Source organism: Pseudorasbora parva, chromosome 5 (assembly GCF_024679245.1).
Source record: "Pseudorasbora parva isolate DD20220531a chromosome 5, ASM2467924v1, whole genome shotgun sequence".
Lineage (NCBI taxonomy): Eukaryota > Metazoa > Chordata > Actinopteri > Cypriniformes > Gobionidae > Pseudorasbora > Pseudorasbora parva.
In genome coordinates this window covers 29,000,214-29,020,925 of record NC_090176.1, presented here as the reverse complement: position 1 = coordinate 29,020,925, position 20,712 = coordinate 29,000,214, and the positions used below count along the sequence as shown (strand labels likewise).

Below are 20,712 nucleotides of genomic sequence, written 5' to 3'. Positions count from 1 at the left end.
CATGTTTTCCATTTTTAATTAGAAAGCGAGCACTAAGTATGATAAAGCAAATGTTATGTTCTTATCCTACATAGCCTTAAACATGTACTTTCTTTCTTTGACGTGATCATCAGCATATGGTTAACCACCACTTTAAACAAAACTTTAAAAACAACGCCTTTTACTGATAACACTGTTGTATTACTGAGCTAGGTGATGATGCAACCTAAATGCCTTTGGAAATATTTTGGAACGTGTAATCAAATCATATTACACAACGTCGACGACAATCGTACAAGGAAATGGAGTGTGGTTATTTCCTATCCATGTCATGTATGTGGACACATTTTTCACGGTGTCCAATCAGGTTGAGCTCAATGTAACAAGAACACGGTAAAAACCAACACTTGGTTCTCTCAAGCTTTCGTTCCCGTGTAATATCCATGATACTGGACAACATAGAGTGAATTATTTGCAATGTCTGATCAAACAAATGTGCGTGTTTTGAGATCACGTGTATGATTTTAACAACAAAAACGCATCTGTGAACACCCCCGCGAAACAGTGCGATGGTACATCCGGTAGAATTTAAAGAACCGAACACACTGGTGCAGCTCAGACGCTTTGTTAGAGAGGGAGAGGCAGATAGCACTGTGAAATAGAGATTTCCCCTCTTTTGCGAAAGGGTTTTTTTAAATTTATTTTATTTTGTTCTTAGTAAGACTGCAATACGTCACAAGTAGAAAACATAATATAGTTATAACTATTTAAAAGGCCACCAGGAAGTTTCGAACAGCTCATAAAGCACATTAAAGTTAGATTATAGTTATTTCGTCTGACATCCGTTTTTATATGGACTGTCTCGTCGTTTTAGCATTTTACCGTAAATGTCGATTAGACGCCAGATGAATGATTTTCGAATGGAAGGTGACATGAAGAGACGCGTTAGTGTTCAGTTTGACCGGCAGTGTTTGTGACCGAACTCACTGGCACGGTTTTAAAAGCAACCCGCAATATACCCCGCCTGTGTGTAAAGGAAACAGATTTTAACAGCTATTTGTTAACTTGACGTCGTGTATTGATAATGTACGATAACAAAAAAACGTGACTCGTTATAAATGAATCTGGATGCTAGACATTTTGAGCAGTGACAGACTTTGAGACAAGTCTTGGAGACGTAGTTTTTAAGGTTAAGGGCAGGATGAAGTCTAAAATATCAGTCTGGAAAACAAATTGAGTGGTTTTTATACGAATAGTTATTATCGTGTAGGAGGAAACATTTCCTGCTTTTACTTTCATCCCGTTAACGTTAGCTCGATGGTCAAGTGTGAAAAACTGCCTCAAATGTTACGCTAGTAACACATCTGCCTTCCCAAACGGGTGTTAAATACAAAGTTTATTCGCCAAATAAAGTTTATCTGGCGAATAAAACAGACAACACAGAGTACAGATTTAGCTTTAGATCAAGAAATCCTCCAACACAGCTGTGGTTTCGCTAGCCGGTGTGCTAGCCTTCACCTCAGCTCTCAGAAATGTCGAATATCTCCAACGAAGCTGTGCTCTTGATAAAAGATGTAAAGGCCGGATCGAAAAACCTTAATATCGTCTTTATAGTTTTGGAAATCGGTAAGTGGATTCACTGCTATGCCCCTCACGACCGTATATTAGCACAAGCGGAGCTAATTTATCACAGCTAATATTTATGATTAACATGTCTAACGTTGCACTCGACGTCTCCGTTTGCCGTGTTCTTGCAGCTTTGACTTTTCTCGCATCACCTATCATGTAACGCAATCTTCTGTTTTCAGTAGTTTTGCAATGGTTGAAATTTTACTGAACTTTGCTGTGCACGCGCAGGTCGGGTGACGAAGACAAAGGACGGGCACGAGGTGCGCTCGTGCAGAGTGGCGGATAAGAGCGGCAGCATCGCCATCTCTGTGTGGGATGAACTGGGCAGCCTCATCCAGCCTGGAGACATCATCCGCCTTACGAGAGGGTACGAGCCACCCCGTGTGTTATTCAGACCGGTCGATCAAATATAAATGATTAAACTGCTTTGCGTATCTGCAAGCCCGTGTGAAATGACTATCAGTAGCAATCGTGCTATTAAAAACGAGCAGAGTACAAATATTTGTGTTAAGGCTCTTAAAAATTATTCTTCAAGTACAGATGACGTGTTTCAACTTGAAGATATTATTTGTGTCTGGATAGTTATGCTTCGATGTGGAAGGGGTGCCTTACTCTGTACACCGGACGAGGAGGAGACTTACAAAAAATAGGAGAGTAAGTATTAAATATTGCCTCTCACAATATATAATGTGAATTATCAGCATGGCCGTTTGCCCTTGTGTGACGGTTCCAAAATATGCTGACAGATCATTCATGATGCCATTCAAATGTTTTGAGTTCAGTAACTGTCTAAAATAACTTGAATATAAGGTTCCCATGGCGACACCTGGAATTATATTATTTCTTTCCAAGCCTGGAAACTTAAGTTAATGGACATTTCTATAGCAGGACAGAGGGCCACTTTTCTTTAGTATTTATCACCCAACCAGCTAATCAAGGTCTTCAAGATTAAGAAACATCAAAACTCTACAAGAAATTGGTGTTTGAGCTTGATTAGACACACCTGGTCTATAGTAAAATATAAGTTTGTATTTTATGCTTGGCTCTCAATCATTTAGTTAAGAAATTGCTGTGAGTAAAATTGCTGAAAAATTACTAACCAAAAGGAATGTTGAAGGTATTGTGCAAAAAATGCATCTGTCATTTCTCATTAGATATCATTAACATATGACACTATATATTTGCATAAAATTATGGATTCAGGCATCTTTCTCTCTAGATATTGGTTTTGGCAAAGACAAAACGGCTGATCAGAGACCACTTCAGTGGCACGTGTTAAAGTAATTAGAAGCAGCCTTAATTCTGCATTTGTCTCTTCACAGGTTCTGTATGGTGTATTCTGAAGTTCCTAATTTCAGTGAGCCAAATCCAGACTTGCTAGCACAAGCTAACCAGCAGAACAAGATGGCAAGTCCAATCAATGTTGTTCATGTTAATGCAAAATGATTATGCTTCCATTCAGTCATTTACATACCATAATTTGCTTTAGTTATATAAAAACATTGGCTTTTGATGTACTTGTTTAGAACATATACCTTGGCATGTATACAGAAGCAAACTTTTTTTTTTTTTTCACATTTAAAGACCGAGCCATTAAAATGTACATAACAGGAGCCTTGCTGGTTTGGCTAAAATCAACACAAATCTTACCTCTTAACAGGGTAAAGAATCGCGTGGAAATTCTCCACCAAATCAAAATGCAGGTACTCCTGTGCAGACAGGTGAGCAAATGACTAGTACTTCACATAATCTGTCCTACTAAGGTGACTACTGCTGATTTTGTAGTGGTAGATTTAATGGTTTGGAATCTGGGCTGTTAATGAAGGTTGCAGGGTCTCTGCAATTGGAGTTACTGAGATCCCACTCCTGTTTGTAAGTTGCTTTTAATAAGTGTCTGCTAAATGACACAGTAATAGCTTATTCAGTGTGGTGTGTTTTGTATGTCTCTGACATGATTAAGTCTACCACTTTTTGTTTTCAATTGTTTGCCCAACAGGAAATGGTACTGGGCCAGTATTTCCCAATAACAGTGCTGCACCTGTGCCTCGAGATCCCAACTTTGGGGCTCCAGGAAGACCAAATGGGCGTGTTCCAGGCAATGGACCACCCCCAGTAACTGCAGGGGGACTTCCTGCTCCCCCTAAACCCACAGTCACCATTAGCAATGGCAGGGACCCAAGAAGGGCTTCAAAGAGATGAGACTGCAAAACCACTTCCATGTTCCCACTCCTCCCTTAAATCCTTCCACAAACCATCCTTCCAGTATAAAAATACTGCCAAGCAAAAGATACGAGGTTTAATGCTACCTTTTGCCACCTGTGCTTTTGTGTTGTCACATGCCAATATTTGCATAGTTTATCACAAAAGGTTAGAATTCAACTTGTTACAGTTAAATATTGGCATACTCTTTGCCTGATTAGTGGCCCACTAGTTATTTCCTTTCCCTAAATGTGTTGTTAAACTATACACCCTACTTGAACACTCGATGCACTTTCTTCTCCTAATTTATAGTGAATGCATTGTCATGTAATTCAGGAATGATTAACTACTGTTGCAAATTTGGGGAAAACTTCAGTGACTGACTATGCGGGTTCTCCCCCCCCCCCCCCCCCCCTTCGGCCAAAAAACAAATGAATACCAGAAGTGACCGTGTGAAAGGAAAGGTGATAGTTTGATTGGACACTTAGGATTATTTAATTAGGAATAAATGAACAAAATGTTGGGAAATCTGTGGTTGTTGTAATTGTTCTACTTGATCTTTTCAGTGCTGTTTACATTTAAATTTGCCTTTTTATATAGTGCAAACTTTTGCCTTTTTATACAGTGCAATGTCACAAAAAAAATGCCTACTGTTATATACCGTAATGCCATGTTTGTTTTGTTTTAGACTTAGCATTATATATAAAATGCATATTGATTTAGGGATATATTTGTTATTCAGCCGAATCGGTTTCTGTAAGTCCAATATTTCTAATATGTTTATATTTGCTGCATGAGTGAAGTTTAAAGGTTCCGTACTTAAGTGATTTAGCATTAAGGTTTATTTAAACTGGTTCATTAATGTTGTAGAAATGTGAAATTATATTTGAATTTGGTCCCTTTTAGACTGAGAAAAGACAGAACTTTTTTTTTTTTTTTTTGTCTCATGTTGATGAGAGAACAACCTACAAGGCCACTCCAAAAGGGCTACTGGATCACGTGCCCACCACGGTAACGCCTCTCCCATTGTGCTAATTTTCATAAAATTATTAATTTTGTTCAGTTAGAGAACAGACACTGCAATTTAAAAATGTAATGTGTCTGTTTAATAATGTGAGTGAGCCGAGCAAGTCATGGCACAGGCAGCAGGAGTCAGATTACATTCTGAGGTAAGCGTGGGCGCGGCATCCATTCGCGGTGCTTGTTCAGTCTTGCTCCATTTCAGGTCATGCCTTTGGATGCTTAACTTTAATAGGAATTTATTTGAAAAGTTGAAATACTCACTGTGCGCCATACAGCTCTGTTTGCATGAATCCCCGCAGCTGCCGGAGCCGGGTGCTGTGAGTGCAAACCCGTGGACCAGTCTTTAGAATTTGGCCCAAAAAAATCCTTTGATGCAAAACGAGGAGGGGGGAGGGAAGCTCGATCATTCGAATATACACCCGGGTTGGCTATTGATACAAGCATGTGCTAAATTACTGAAGTAACCCTTTAATACTAATAGCCAAAGTAGTAATTTCGGCCTTGCCTGTTAACATAAGCTGCTTTATCTGCAGATTTCATGGTTTGAGTGTGTAATGGTAAGGAAGCTAGTCCCTGAGGAGATTTTAAAGTTGTCCCAAATTGTGGTCTAGGTGAGTGGTTTGGCCGCAGGGCCCACATTTTCCATGGGCAATAATTGATATATATATATATGTATGTATGTATATATATATATATATATATATATATATATATATATATATATATATATATATATAGTATATATGTGTGTATGTTGTTTTTATAGGAATTTGACTTGTGTGTGTGTGGTGCATATGTTCCACAAAAATGGTTGAGACATAAGTACAGTCCTGCTTTACTTAACATGTATAAATGGTAAGAACGTGATTACCGTGTGTAAGGTAATGAGGTTATTAAATGGCATTCACAAACTTGTTTTTGTTAAAACTAAAGTTAAAAAGTTGGGAGCAACCATAGTCGTTTTTAAAAATAGACAAAGAAACAGTGGTATTTTGGGGTTACAGAAATATGAAAATACACAATACTAGCATAAACTGTTAATGAAACAGGGAAACTGTTCCTAATGAAAATAATATACCTGCATGCAAATTGTTTCCAGCTAACACTCGTGACCCATCAGTAAACACTGGTCTATATAAGCACCCAACTTTTTTCTTTCCTTTCCTGGACGAGTTATATCAGCATTGTGCCAGTATGTTAGTGAGTGTTTTTGCATCCAGTGCCAACGCCAGATTAGCCGATTTCCTTCATACCAATTGTGCAATATATGATTTTGTGATAAGATGTAGCATCATTGAAAAGTTATTGTATTAGCAATGTTTTTCATACAGATGTTTTTCTGTTTGTTGTTAGTTTGCAGTATAGAAATGAAGATTAAGGTTCTCGTCAGGGAAAAACATGATTTGTGTAAAATGCACACTATAGCCTATTTGTAGTTGTGTGCAAGTATATTTCATGAACGCTTGTGAAAAAGCCCCAAGCATGTATTGATCATGCAGTGCTATATATATATATATATATAGAGAGAGAGAGAGAGATAATTTTTTTTTATTGTGCACTTGAAACATCATTTATTTAAAGATTTATGACATTAATGCATTATAACATTGGATTTTAAGCTACAATTTCGTTTTTGATGTGTGCTAATATTAGGCTGCATCATCTTATGTAAATTGATTCCTAGATGGAATACTTTGGTTATAGCAGTCCACATTTGTGTTCTGTTCAGAAGACTTCAGAAAGTCAAAGCTGTAGCTGCAACAGTTTAGCAGTTGGAGTGTCCCATTCTTATTATATTACTATATTTTTTTGAATAACGTGGATTGCCTTGAACTAATGATTAGTTGTTAATATTGTAGCCATGACATATTTTTGCTGTTGTCTAGACGATTTAAACTTTGACAACACTAATGCAATACAAATGAACTTTAAAAATAAATGGTGGGATCTTCGTGTTTAAATCACTATATTAGCCTATGTTAAGCTCCTGGGACCCAGGGGAAAAAAAGTTTTTTTAATTTTGTATTTTTTCATGTCTTTAGATCATAAGAAACAAATGGACACATTATTTATTTGGAAAATTATATTGTATTTTTAAAGGTGGGGTAAGTGCTATCTGGTAACCGTTTTTGGTATTTCAAATCACCAAAACAAACACGCCCCTACCCCAAAAGGGTCTCGGCCAGTCTATGGTCTCGGCCCTATTTTGATAGCGCCGCCCCACAAATACGTAAACCTAGAGGCATCAACGGCTATGGCTAAATCTCTGTGTATCTAATCCAGGTCGAATATTCAATGAAAAAGTAATCCCTTCTATCACACAAACACAAACCGATAGTGAACAACTCGATAGTACACGAGCAAGACAGTCCAACTAACAAACATATTACAATTATGACAAGATTAGAGTTACAGCAATCACAAAAACACACACAAACCGTTCCCATGAACAACTCGATAGTACACAAGCACACAGTCAAGCTAACGAGTAACGACAAATTACAAATATGACAAGTTTAGAGTCATAGCGATCACAAAATCACAAACTGTTCTCATGAACAACTCTATAGCACGAGCCGACAGTCCAACTAAAGACATATTACAATTATGACGAGATTAGAGATATGATCAAACTGTTCTCATGAACAACTCTACAAGCAGGACAGTCCAGCTAACGACATATTACAATTATGATTGGATAAGGGTTATATAGATCATGAAAAGAGTAAGCAAACATATATTAGGAGTATAGTATCTTACTTGTCGGAGACATTGTGAGATGCTTGAAGCACACAGTGATGAGATTTAGATGCTCCATACGGTGTGGAAATGAACGGGTCCTCATCATCACTGAAGTGAGACACAATACGATCGCAAATGGACTAACAAGCGAACATGACACACGAGCATGGTCAAGCAGCATATATTAGGCTAGTTCTCGGCTAATGTCCGTTATGTATGACTCGTGTGTTTTGAATAATGACGTGCACAGAGCGAGAGCGAGCGCTATTCTCACCATCAATAGTAGACACGCCCCTTACCTGCTGATTGGCTTGACTAAAAGTTTGTTATTCCACTCGGCCCATGTCCTTTTTCTAAAACGGTTTTGAAATAAGATTTACCCCACCTTTAATTTGGACTACCTCGTTTTGACAATATATTCATCCCCCAGAAAGAAGGCATACATACAGGATTAGGAAACATGTGCTTGGGCATTATCATCAGACCAATCAAGCACAACTTGAAATAAAAATTCATTGACAGGAACTCGTAAAATTAGAATTCCTGTTGCTGTCTGTACTTGCTCACCCTGAAACTCATTCAATGCATACAGTATATAAGAGATGTTTTCCTTCTTCAAGCACTAAATCTCATGAATGTTCCAGCACTGACATCCATAATTCTCTGAATGACATCATCTATGGTTGGTCAAACTGCACGGACCTAATTAGCCTTTTATAATTATATACACATGAGCAGAACATAACATTTGTAATGAACAAGTATGGAGGATATGCAGTATAAACCCAAATTATGGCATTAAATCCCTTACAATCACAAAATACCTTTTACACAGAACTGCTCTAAAAGCAACAGAAATAGCAAAGCACAATTGAATATTACCCATTTAAGATGCACTTAAATAGTTACTCCAAGCTAATAAACCAATATTATATGTAAAATAATAATTAACTATGCAAAAAGCATTTAGAAATCTCCAGCCAAAAATTAAACATTCTTCACCCCTTCTGCACATCATCACATCTGACATAACTTTGGTTGATTGGAATATTATAACTAAAAACACTGACACACACTCATGGACATCCAATCACTTCACTGAAAACTTGCTGGCTACATTTTCAAATCCACGTCATTTGAATATCACATTGATGTGTCAAAAAATTATGTGCACAATACATGGCAGTATTTACAAGAAGCAGAGGTCCAGTGAGTACATGCATTTCCTGGAAAACCCACACCACCGGATGTTTTCGATGCATCCACTTTTCCGAGAACAGGGAGAAACATGCTGTCCGTCAGAGACACACCGTACAAGAGTATACATTGGTTCTTCACTCACTGAAATTGAATCGGAATGATCAGGGAACTGAGTGAAATACTTCCCACTTTATGCTACAGAGAATAAACATCAATCCAACTGGGAGAAAAAAAAAAACTTCTCAAACCAAGTTAGAGAACATCCTTCAACGTGTTTGTTTTGACAAACATATGTTTTATTTTTTTATTTTATAAATGAACTATGCATTATGATTTGCACATTCTCAATAATTTTCTATTCTTGACTGACCTTTCCATAAATATAATTTTGACAATAGATGAACTGTTAAATAAGTGAGTGCCTGTAGTCATCCAAAATGAATCACATATTATATTTTCTAGACTAAGAGCAAAGACCAGAGTCCTTATTAAGGGTTTGAGAGTCCTCTAGTTTGCTGATAATGCAGCTGTCATTCCACTGAGGATCTGCGACAGATGATGAATCACATCAGCACAACATGCCAAGAGTTTGGGCTCACCATCAGCCAAGAGTCATGGGACAAGATGTAAATCCTCCACCCAGCATCTCAATCTCTGACTATGTATTCGAGGTTGTACACACCTTTGTGTAACTGGGATCCTCTACTCACTCGATCTTGACATTGAAATGAGCAGGTGAATTGGGAAGGCTATCACAGCCATTTTTAGACTGACAGCTTTTCATTAGCCCACACTCTCTGTATAAGAGTCTACCCAGATCCAGGTCTATAAGTCTTGCGTTGTGAGGTCAAGCAGCGAGTTATAGACTCTGCATGCTTGGCAAAAAAAGTAGACGTTTTAAATCCGCTGCCTCCGTCGCATTCTGGGCAGTATATGGCAGGACCAGACCCTCAAATGCACCGTCATTGAGAGAGCAGGGATGCCTTCCATGTTTACCCTTCTCAAGTAAAGATGCTTTTGATGGCTTGGTCATGTCGTCCGAACAGAAGATGGACGCATTCCGTAATATCTCCTGTATGGCGAGCTGTCAAAAGGAACGAGACCAACAGACAGACCCCACCTTAGATAAACAGACACTTCCAAAGTGATCACAAGACAATCAGAATCAACCCAGACTTTTGGGAAGCTACCGCCTCAGACAGACCTCAGTGGAGAAAGGCTGTAAAAGGCCTCTCCAACTTTGAAGAGACCGTCAGTCTGCAGACTGAGGCAAAGTGGCTACAGAGGAAGGCCACGATCCAAGCTATCTAGCCTGCCTCGGATTTCACTAGCAGGTTTGGCGGCAGAGACTTCCACTACCGTATTGGATTATTGACTGATATTTTTTATAATTTTAGCAATAGATATAAACTGTTAAATGAGTAATCTTGAGACCCAGTAGTCGTCCATTTTGGCTCTCATATGCTTTTGTAATATACATTATAAACTTGACAGGTGATTTTGCATATAATAGTTTGAATGTAATCCTCTCAGTTGTTTGAAAGACTAAAGACAATTTTTATAGGTTGATAAAAATGTTTAATTTTACATGATTTGTTACATTTAATTACCCTTTAGCAAGACTCTTCTATTATTAAAGGCTTGGATGAAATGACATTGTAACAAAAATGAAAATTATGTAATTTACTCTCACCCTCATGTCATTCCAAACCTGTATGACTGTTTTGTTAAACACAAAAGAAGATTTTTTTGAGAATTGTTTTGTCCATACAATGGAAGTCAATGCTAACCAAAACTGTTTGGTGGCCAACAGCCTTTAAAATATATTTGTGTTCCACAGAAGTAAAAAATACAGGTTTTAAACAACATAAGGGTGAGTGAATGATAACAGAATTTTCATGTTTGGGTTAACTATCCCTTTAAGCACTGTACTTAATATATATGTAGAATTGGTAACTCAACAAATTCCCTATAATTAACTTTTTATTTGATTGCAGTTTAGTTAACACAGTGTTGGAAGTTGTTGGCTTGTTCACATGTGTACATGCTGCAGCTCTTTCCAGAACTCTCCAATGCCATTTGAGAGCGCTCCCTCTGCCAGTCTACGGCACTCGCGTGGGGTAAAGCCCACCAGGGCCGTACCCTTGACGGCCACTCCATGGTTTCTAGCCAGCTCTGCTACACGTGCTGTGATTAGAGAGGCTGGAGCATGACAGAAGTGTTGCCCTCCAATGGCAAAGCTTGGCCATTGTTCCTCAGCATAAGATGAAGGAGGACCACCCTCAACACTTTCCACATTGCAAGCGATCTCTACAGCACCTTCATGTGGCAAGGCCATGACCTGAACTCCAGGGATACCACCAGAACTGGATTCACGGATTCCTAAAGCAACAATCCGGCCCAGGGCCAGATCCTGGGTTCCGATGGTCACGTTACAGTTCATGACGTAGGGGCTGGTGCCAACACCTGCAGAACCAATAGCTGTTACTCGTTTTGTTTAGTCAAGGTCAAATAGTGATTCAAATTATTGAAACACTCTCTTAAAGTAAAAAAATCTGTCATCATTTACTGACCTTCATGTTGTTCCAAATCTATAATCTTTAAAACATATATTAAGATATTTTTCATGAAACCTGAAAGGTTTCTGCTCCTACATTGCAAGCACAGATAACCAAAACACCATTCAGGTTATATATATATATATATATATATATATATATATATATATATATATATATATATATATATATATATATATATATATATATATATATATATATATAAACTTAAACATTTTTATGATGAACCAAACAAATAAACTGTTTTATTCTTAGGGAATAAACTACAATTTTGGGGTGACCCCGAATAGTCGATGCATCGATATCTTAAGCCCTATTCGGACTGGATTAGTTTAACATGGGGACGTGGGGGTAAAGTAATTATTACCAGAGGTTCTCGGTGATTTTAGTCCCGTCCGAATGTGCCATCTCGGTAATCATTACGGAGAATGTCAGTAAAGATTACCGAGACTTTTACCTTCTGTAAAAAGGTCCGGAAAAATTACCTCAGGTAATACTAATCCCGTTCGAATAGACCTGCTGTAAAAATGTATGGTAAAATTCCGTCATTTCCTGTTTAAAAGTTAAAAAAGAGCACTTTTTGCGACCATGGAGGCGCTTGAAGCATTCGGTTGTGTTGTAGGTGGTGGGACAAATCTGTGGAAAATGTCCAGTATTTTCCGCATATCATTTAAAGCAAAAAGAAGATCAAAAGCACTTATTAGAGGCACAACACATTTTAGCTCTAGGAAAGTGTCTATTACCAACATAATCCAATCATAATCGTTAGACTGGACCTAACTGTTTATTAAAACACATATATATTGGAGACGGAGTTCAGACTGGCGCTCAGGTTGTGTTTGCTCACGTTATAACGGCAACGTCATACGCACATGACGTCAAGGAGGTGCGTAAAGCGAGTTACTCCTCCCACTTCTGCTAGTTTTACTGAGATGTCTTATCCCGTGCGAATTGGCCATTAATATTACAGACGTCCTCCTGAGGTAAAATGACTTTACCCCCATGTCCCCATGTTAAACTAATCCAGTCCGAATAGGGCTATAGACTGTAAAAATGTGATTTTTTTTTAACCTAGGAAACTCGTATTTACGATAATTCCGAGTGCACATGAATGCAGCATTACCCTCCTGCTGACTAGTGTCATTCCCCTCCCAACCCATTCACACACCACAGAGAGATTCGACAATTCTGATTCAAATGTGTAAATCCTTAGTCGGGGACACCCCTATTACATGATGCACTGCAAACAATATAAAACATAGTTGTCAATTCCTTTAGAATTTAGCTTTATTTTAACATTATTTAAGCATATACGCTCAAATAAAAATGTATCTTTCTTGAAGCATTTGTTTTGTTTTTTTTTACTTCCAGAACCCAGTGGTGCTCTGTTGCTTTGAAGCAAACTCTACCTTGCCGTTTAATTTTCTGTTTCTATATTTTGTGAATGCAGATCAAGGAAAATAACCTGTAATGCCGTATCTCCTCGTGACCTGTGGACCTACATCTGGCTGGATGCTTGACATATCTTTGGCCTTTTTGAACCAGCCAATCTCCTTCCTCCTTTGAGCCAGGCCTCGACGCTTAGGAGAATCTGCCCAGCCAAACAAAAAAGCACTGGTACCTGCCACTCGTTCCGTCAGAGCTGCTGCTAATGCTAAACAAGAAAGAAAACAGCAGTTGATATGCATAAAGACAAGAACAAAATGACATTCACATTTGAAAATAAATAAATGCTTTTGTAGAATAATAGTGTGCTCCATCAATAATAGCATGCTGAGCCCAAAATAGCTTAATTATTTATACTTTAAAGTAACTGTATGTAAGAAATGTATTTCAATGAATCATAAAATGGTCCTGATGTATCACTAGACATTAAAGGGGTGATGAATTGAGGAATCAGCTTTCCCTTGAGTTTTTGATATATAAAAGGTCATGGTAATATAAGAATATCCTCTAAGTTTCAGAGCTGAAAACTTTCTTGTTATTCAAAGAAAAGCCTTTATAGACACCAGGCTCAGCAAACGGTCCTGTGCTTCATACTGACGTCACTGCGCGACAAAACACCGCCTCTACAAAATCTACAGCGCGTCTAATCCAGTAGCCCCGCCCACAGACTCATGAGGGCTCGCGCTAGCTGGTCAACAACAATAAACATGCCGAGGAAGATTAAGATATTGAGCTATTCCTGGTTGTGGAAGAACACAGTCACTGCATAAGCTTCCTTCTGATCCTAATATTAGGAATGTGTGGTTGAACTTTATTTTTAATGAAGTTCCAGCTCACCTGGGGAAGACATATTCACTTCATTTCTCTGCGGAATCGTTTGTAAACAAATCTCTGGTCGATGCTGGATTTGGATCCAAAAGGAATGGTCCAACACACTTGGGTGAGTAAAACGTGTTTTTATATATAGTACTGCATTGTTATAGATTGTTTTCTTTATGTGTACTTGTCTAATAGAGCATACCTTTAGTATGCTGGACTCAGACACGTATGGGCCAGGGCTTGCAAAGCCTGTCGGCAGGCCGATGAATCTCATTAAATTCCGTTCTTATTCTGCTATTGACATCCGCTATTGATAGTTGACATCCGAAGGGCGCGCGCGCGGCGAACGTGTATGTGTGCGCACGGTTAGCGCTTATATCTCCGATTTCACAGGCTTTGTGTAATATAAAATAATAGTCCAATCAATCACGGGTCGATGATAAATAAAACATTGTGTTTGTTTGATAAAGACGTTTACGAGCCCTGTGATCAAGATAATCAGTTGCCGCTTCTCCCCCATTCTCTCCTCTCTCATGTCACTGAACTGACAGGGGAGCTGAAGCTCATTAAAAATGCAAATATTATTCAATCCTAGTTGTTTACTTCCAAGTCTCCAGTGCGGCACGCCCATCAAAACCCAGCGTTTGGAGAGAGCATATATATAAAGCCAGTTCATGACACCTTTAAGAAATCATGTTAATTTCAAATACTTATATCCCTGACAACAGTAGTGCGGCCAGGATATTGTCATTTAAAAGTTCTTGTTGCAGCCCTCAACTGATGTTGATGTTGACATGTTGTGTTTTGACCCTTCACCTATCTACCAATCACGAAGTCAGTAGCGTTTCAGCATCCGGGTTGCCGGATCTGCTCTAGTTACCACAGCTGCAGCTACAAACTTGGCAACCTCAAGATATGAGGGGAGGGGAAGAGGGGATCCACCTGCAATACCAGTTTTAGCCACAATCTTACATACACTTTCTTTAAGATTCTTTTGATACTGTTTCTTTGACACCGTTTGTACTTTGTAAAGTGAATATTTAGAGAATGCATTTTAACATTTCTTCTATACATGTATACGTAGCCACATACCTTGGGCCTCTTTTCCACAATCTTCAAGACCCACCTCCTCCCCCAGTGGATAGAGAGGCACCAGATCCACTGCACCCATACATGGGTGGGTGCCCTCATGGGCATTCATGTCAATTAGAGAGTATGCACGCTCACAAGCAGACAATACAGCCTCCCCTGAAATTAACAACAATAAAGAGAAGTCTCTTTTGTAAAATGACTCACAAACCAATTGTTCTCAGCAACTGGACATTTATTAAAAACAACTGGAAAGACAAGCAGGCAACTCACTTATTAGGTCAATGCTTGCAACAATAGTGATGACAGAGCGATTGTAGTCAACATCATTGAAGATGTTCAGCACTGTGATGCCTTCACGCTTTTTTCCTTAAGAAGGAGAGATTTGGACCGTTTTGCCACAATAACATACAACGAAAAGATTCCTATGTCTTCAGATGTTTAATGGCTACTTTGAAATATTATTTGGTTTAGAAGTAATTAATAAGCACATTTAGATTCAGTCGGTCTGTCTCACTCTCACCATGTGTGTCAGTGATGGCTGATCTAGCCACTGTCTCCACCAGGTCTCTTCTCCGAGCTTCCGAGATGTTCAGGAGACATGCAACCAGCCTTCGACCAAGAGCAGAGCAGGACATCCCTCAAGAGAGCATAGACCTACGGACCGCAAATCTGTGGTGACTCGAGCCACAGAATATTCACACAATATTTAACAGTCCAAGTTAGAACATTTAGCTGACAGAAATGTCATGACCATGTTCTATACGTGTTCGATATATTTTCCACAAAAGGAATTAACTTTCAGGGCAGAATAGTTGTAAACACAATGCCCCATTGATATCGATCGGTTTCTTTCCAATAGTCCAAAGTTTATCATAGGCTACTAGGAGGCAGCGTTGATAATTTACTAATACCTTTCATAACTGTCTGACTTGTAATCACATTTGCACAAACATCGTGTACCTTGATTCTCATGCACTTTACTTGAAAGCGTGAAAGTCCTGCAGCACACATGCTCACAGCTGTTTCCGCTATAGCGACGTCCGATCGTCCGACTCGTTAACGAATTGTTCTATTGAGTCGAAACTTCTCAATGAATCAGTGTTACAAAAACGGTCTGAAAAAATAAAACGTATTATTGCACAGTTGTTTACGACTCGTTTACACGCTAGCAAAACAATTTATTATACAATTGTATTTAGCAAATAGATTAGTATTATAAATTTAGGTTAAACAACTTGTTTTATGAGCTAGCTGCAACAAATTGACAAAAGTACGACAAAATACAAAACGAGCCTAAAGAACATTGTATGTAATGCCACGTCAGAACGTGGGGACATGTTGATGCTACGTCATATTCTACATAGTTTTTGAACCGGTTCTTTGACGCGAGTTGTTCAAAAGAACCGACTGACCCGACATGAGTCAAGATTCCATAGTATTTATATTCCGCCCCTAAAGTTTAAAACAAAACTTTTTGGGCATTGGATTAAACATTGTTCTGCCGCATGAATCACTACAAGGCGTTCAATTCACGCAGTCAATCCAAATGCGTTATGTATCAGCACTGCTGTTCACGAATGAGCCTTGACTCCGCGCATGCGCATCGTTGTCAAGTTTTGACGCTCCCCTAAAGTGCCACTTGGCGGCGTTTAATATAAACAAATATAAACCATACATTGTCCTTATGCGTTTGGTTCATTTTAAGATTAAAAAAATTACGACCGAATGTCCACCGGATTATCCTGAACGCAGGATAATAGTTGTTGATCATGCGTCGTTACTTTTTGCGCTTGTTTTGCAGGGATGGTTTCGATATTAACACTGCAGGTCGTGCAGTCGCCTCTTCATAATCCCTTTGCTTATGGGAAGTATTAGATCAGTTGTGGCTTGTTTATCGCTAGCCGCTATAGCGAGGAAAATGACCACCGCTGCGGGTCTGTGCCCACCCGGGACATCTGCTGCTGCGCCCGGGCTGCTCCGCCTGACTTCAGTAGCCGGTTATGAGCAAAACCGCGTAAATGATGTTCTGCTCTTAAGACCAGCCACGAACACGCAGAGACGATGCGACAAAGAAAGCCTACAGAATGGAAATGAACACGTAGTGTTTTTTCCTGGAGACATTCAGGTTGGTACATGCCATGCATCCTGCTCCTGTCATGGTACCACGACTGCATAAATGGTCCTCATGCCCTCCTAATTAAATTACTTTAAAACAATGTTAATAAAGCTCTCAACTGTGCCAGGAATTAGATATTGTTTATACGTTGTATGATTTGGTCCTCTTATTAAATAAATAAGCATTTGAGCGTTAGAGAGGCTTTCACTAAAGTCATTTGATACAGTTTAGCTTCTTTTGCGCCTGAGATGTACCTCTATATTTAGGTTTTCGTTGGAGACATTGAAAACAGGCCCACGACACATATTAACACCATACAGACCTACATTTATTTGAAATAGAACCGTTCTGCTTCTATTTGGGTCTTTGTAATGCATCCTTGCTGAATAAAAGTATTAATTTCATTCAAAATAAAAACCATACTGACCCCAAAAATTTGAACAGGTTACAGCTGTAGAATTATGTCTTGATAAATGGAACGTTTTTCAGTTTTAGATACAAGCAAAGACATTCACATTTAGTTCTACTGTTGTTTTATAGAAGAATATTAGTAAATGCTTGAATATACTTAATTCAAGTAATGGAAAACTTGGAATTATCAGATAATTTAAAAATCGTGAGTCATAGAAATTAATAATATTTTCACAAGTCATGTAAATTACTATAGTGAATATACACTCACCTAAAGGATTATTAGAACACCATACTAATACTTTGTTTGACCCCCTTTCGCCTTCATAGAACTGCCTTAATTCTACGTGGCTTTGATTCAACAAGGTGCTGAAAGCATTCTTTAGAAATGTTGGCCCATATTGATAGGATAGCATCTTGCAGTTGATGGAGATTTGTGGGATGCACATCCAGGGCACAAAGCTCCCGTTCCACCACATCCCAAAAATGCTCTATTGGGTTGAGATCTGGTGACTGTTGGGGCCATTTTAGTACAGTGAATTCATTGTCATGTTTAAGAAACCAATTTGAAATGATTCAAGCTTTGTGACATGGTGCATTATCCTGCTGGAAGTAGCCATCAGAGGATGGGTACATGGTGGTCATAAAGGGATGGACATGAGAACCCTTTTCGATAGTTTTTCTATTAAATACATGTTGAGACCGAGTTGATAAAAATGTATTTTACTCTTGACTATTCATCCCCTTTTCTCAACTTCTCAATCTTATCTACTATCCAGGACTTTCAGCAGGAAATGGCCCTCCAGCCTGACGCTGCCCCATGGCAGTCGTGGAGTCTGGAGCATGTTGCCCTCATCCTGGGCCACCGTTTTCCTGGCTGCCATATCTGGGTAGTCCGTGCATCATGCATGTACCTACACAAGTTCAGCTGCTATCAGAACTTTGTAGAGAGCAACCTATTTGGAGCACCAGAACACTCTCCAGACTATGGAGCCATTCGCCACCTGAGGGCACTCCTGGGTCATGGCATGCAGCGGGCTGGTATCCCAAATCCTTTACCCCCTCTTAGTGGTACAGCCGCCCCGGGACCCCTTCCAGCAGGTTTCACCCTTACCATAGTGGGCTTCAGTAAAGGATGTGTTGTTCTCAATCAAATAGTGTATGAGCTGGCTGGAGCTCGAGCAGACCCAGAACTAAGGCTGTTTCTGGACAGTGTCTCAGACATGTACTGGCTGGATGGAGGACACCCTGGTGGCAGCGAGACGTGGGTGACCGATAAATGTGCTCTGGGTGAGCTGGCCTCCAGTGGGGTGGCTGTCCATGCTCATGTCACTCCGTATGAGGTAAGAGACCCGATGAGGGCATGGGTTGGGCGAGAGCACCAGCGCTTTATTAAGACTCTGGAGGATCTGGGCGCTTGCCTGAGCCAGAAACTGCACTTCGAGGAGGAGCCGGCGTCCATTGAGAATCACTTCCGAATCATTCAGGAGTTCTGACTGTTCTCAATCTAAGTCTTAACATGAAGTGTATTCTTTGCAAAGCAGACAGCTTTGCATTGGACTGACGTAGTAGTTAAAGCTTTGGGTTTGCCTACTCAACACTCATAAATAGGAGAACGTTGAAGCTTAAATGGATAGTTCACAGAAAAATACTGTCATCGTTTACTTCCCCTCATGTCGTTCCAAACCCGCTTGACTTTGGTTGATCATTGAAACACAAATGAAGATATTTTTAATGAAACCTGAGGTTTCTGTCCTTCCATCGAAGGTCCAGGTGATCAAACCTTAGATCCAAAAAGGTGTAAAATTAATCCATATGAAGAAAGTGTGATGAGTTATGAGTACTTTATATGATGAACAGATTGATTTTAGGATTTCATTTACATATAAACACATAAATAGAGCGCATCACATATGGTAAACACAGTAGTTCATGTGCGCTTAATGTGCGTTCATCATGCCTTAGAACGAACCTCATTGGTTCTCATATCTCTTCACAAGACTTGGATACAACTGCTTGATTCATATGTATTCATTGTGACACATTTACGACCTTTTTGGATCATCTAAGTTTGGGTCACCTGGACTTTAAATGGAGGGAGAGAAACCTCTCAGGTTTCATTAAAAATATCTTTATTTTTGTGTTTCAAAGACTAATAGAAGTCTTATTTGGACATGAGGGTGAGTAAATGATGGCAGAATTTACTTTTTTTAGGGTGAACTAAACCTTTAATGACCAAACTTGTAAAGCATTTAGCTGCCTGACATTAAGCCTTATTGTTTGCCAGTTGCATCTACCAACATCTTTGTCTAATATAGTAGGATACTTGTTTTACAGTCTATTTGGAATGCAGATATGTTAGTAAAACCATCATTTCCTTATATTAAAGGGCTCTCATTTCCCAAGAAAGGAGAAATGAACTATTATTATTACTCATTTGTTTTTAAGTTGTTAAAGTAATAAGCTTGATTTTTCAGTTCAAGTATATCCCCAATTAGATATGGATGCTCTTGAATGTAAAACAATTTCTTTCCTTGCTAAGAAATATATACTAAAAACATTGCAGACAAGCAAATCCACTAAAGAGCAATGTTACAGCCTCAAACTGTATTTCATGATTACATTGGTTTATGATCTCAAATATGTTCTGTGTTTGTGTTCAATAGTTGGTATTGCTTTTATTTGATAATCAAATCAAAGAATCTAAGGATCTTCCGTTGAAATCTATTGTATAGAATATATTTTTGGTTAGAATTATTTTATTTACTGACTCAGTCTTAATGTTTTATTGACCGAGTAATGGTTAGTACCTAAAACTATTTTAGTATTGAATCTCAGAAGACTATACACTAGGTGGCGCACTTTATTTGGTTTATTTGCTGTATTGACTATATCATATACTAATAAATATGCAGATTTTGTAATATCCTCAATGTAATGTGATGAATGTACTTCCTGCTTCATAGTCATTCCGTGCTGATGTAATCCAATAAAAATGTTGAAATGTTTCAGTGAGCTGTTTAATTAGAACTTTAAATAATGCAATTCAAGTTGATTCAACATGAAATAAAACAGGAAAAGGTACATCATTCTACAGCTGGCATCAAGGTTTAAGAGAACATAAGAAAAGAAAATTTTATATATATATATATATATATATATATATATATATATATATATATATATATACACGTGTGTTAGAATGAATAAAGGCATACAAATTAAGTTAAAATTATTTGACGGATTTCAGTTACAGATTTTTTCTTTGTCTTTACTATCCTTGAACTTCATGAAATGTTTATGAAACTTATTCAAGTTTTTTTTGGGTGGGGAGGTCAGAAGTATATGAATGTTTTCAAGTCTGACAGGTGTCTGTGCTAATAAATTTAAGATTTACCTTTGTTATTATTTCAATCAAACAATGAGGGATGTTTTGTTATTGGTCAAAAACAACAATATAGAAAATCGATATTAAGT

The 20,712-nt window shown here is 38.5% G+C and overlaps 3 protein-coding genes across 6 annotated transcripts; 2 read left to right on the top strand and 1 right to left on the bottom strand.

Annotated features, from left to right (window-relative positions):
• Positions 1-605: 605 nt before the first annotated feature.
• Positions 606-4,211, top strand: nabp1a (nucleic acid binding protein 1a). The gene is made up of 6 exons (XM_067443806.1): positions 606-1,605; positions 1,837-1,975; positions 2,191-2,262; positions 2,931-3,015; positions 3,269-3,329; positions 3,605-4,211. Exons 1-6 carry the CDS (start codon positions 1,512-1,514, stop codon positions 3,805-3,807), a joined length of 654 nt encoding a protein of 217 aa, XP_067299907.1. The 5' UTR covers positions 606-1,511; the 3' UTR covers positions 3,808-4,211.
• A 6,531-nt stretch (positions 4,212-10,742) lies between these two features.
• On the bottom strand, positions 10,743-15,811 carry ftcdnl1 (formiminotransferase cyclodeaminase N-terminal like 1). Of its 4 annotated transcripts, none has more exons than XM_067443811.1 (6): positions 15,669-15,811; positions 15,229-15,362; positions 14,979-15,074; positions 14,709-14,864; positions 12,817-13,005; positions 10,743-11,238 (listed from the first exon to the last, which is right to left on the bottom strand). In XM_067443811.1, exons 2-6 carry the CDS (start codon positions 15,341-15,343, stop codon positions 10,805-10,807), a joined length of 990 nt encoding a protein of 329 aa, XP_067299912.1. In that variant the 5' UTR covers positions 15,344-15,362; positions 15,669-15,811; the 3' UTR covers positions 10,743-10,804. The 4 variants fall into 4 exon arrangements, with proteins under 4 accessions (XP_067299912.1, XP_067299913.1, XP_067299914.1 ...); XM_067443812.1 differs by having other exon boundaries at positions 15,229-15,386; positions 15,669-15,789; XM_067443813.1 differs by having other exon boundaries at positions 15,229-15,377; positions 15,669-15,751.
• Positions 15,812-16,336: 525 nt separating this feature from the next.
• Positions 16,337-20,243, top strand: c5h2orf69 (chromosome 5 C2orf69 homolog). The gene is given in 3 exon segments (XM_067443810.1): positions 16,337-16,559; positions 16,561-16,833; positions 18,015-20,243. Coding segments are annotated over 3 exon segments (1,038 nt in total). The 5' UTR covers positions 16,337-16,511; the 3' UTR covers positions 18,732-20,243.
• The last annotated feature ends 469 nt before the right edge of the window (positions 20,244-20,712 follow it).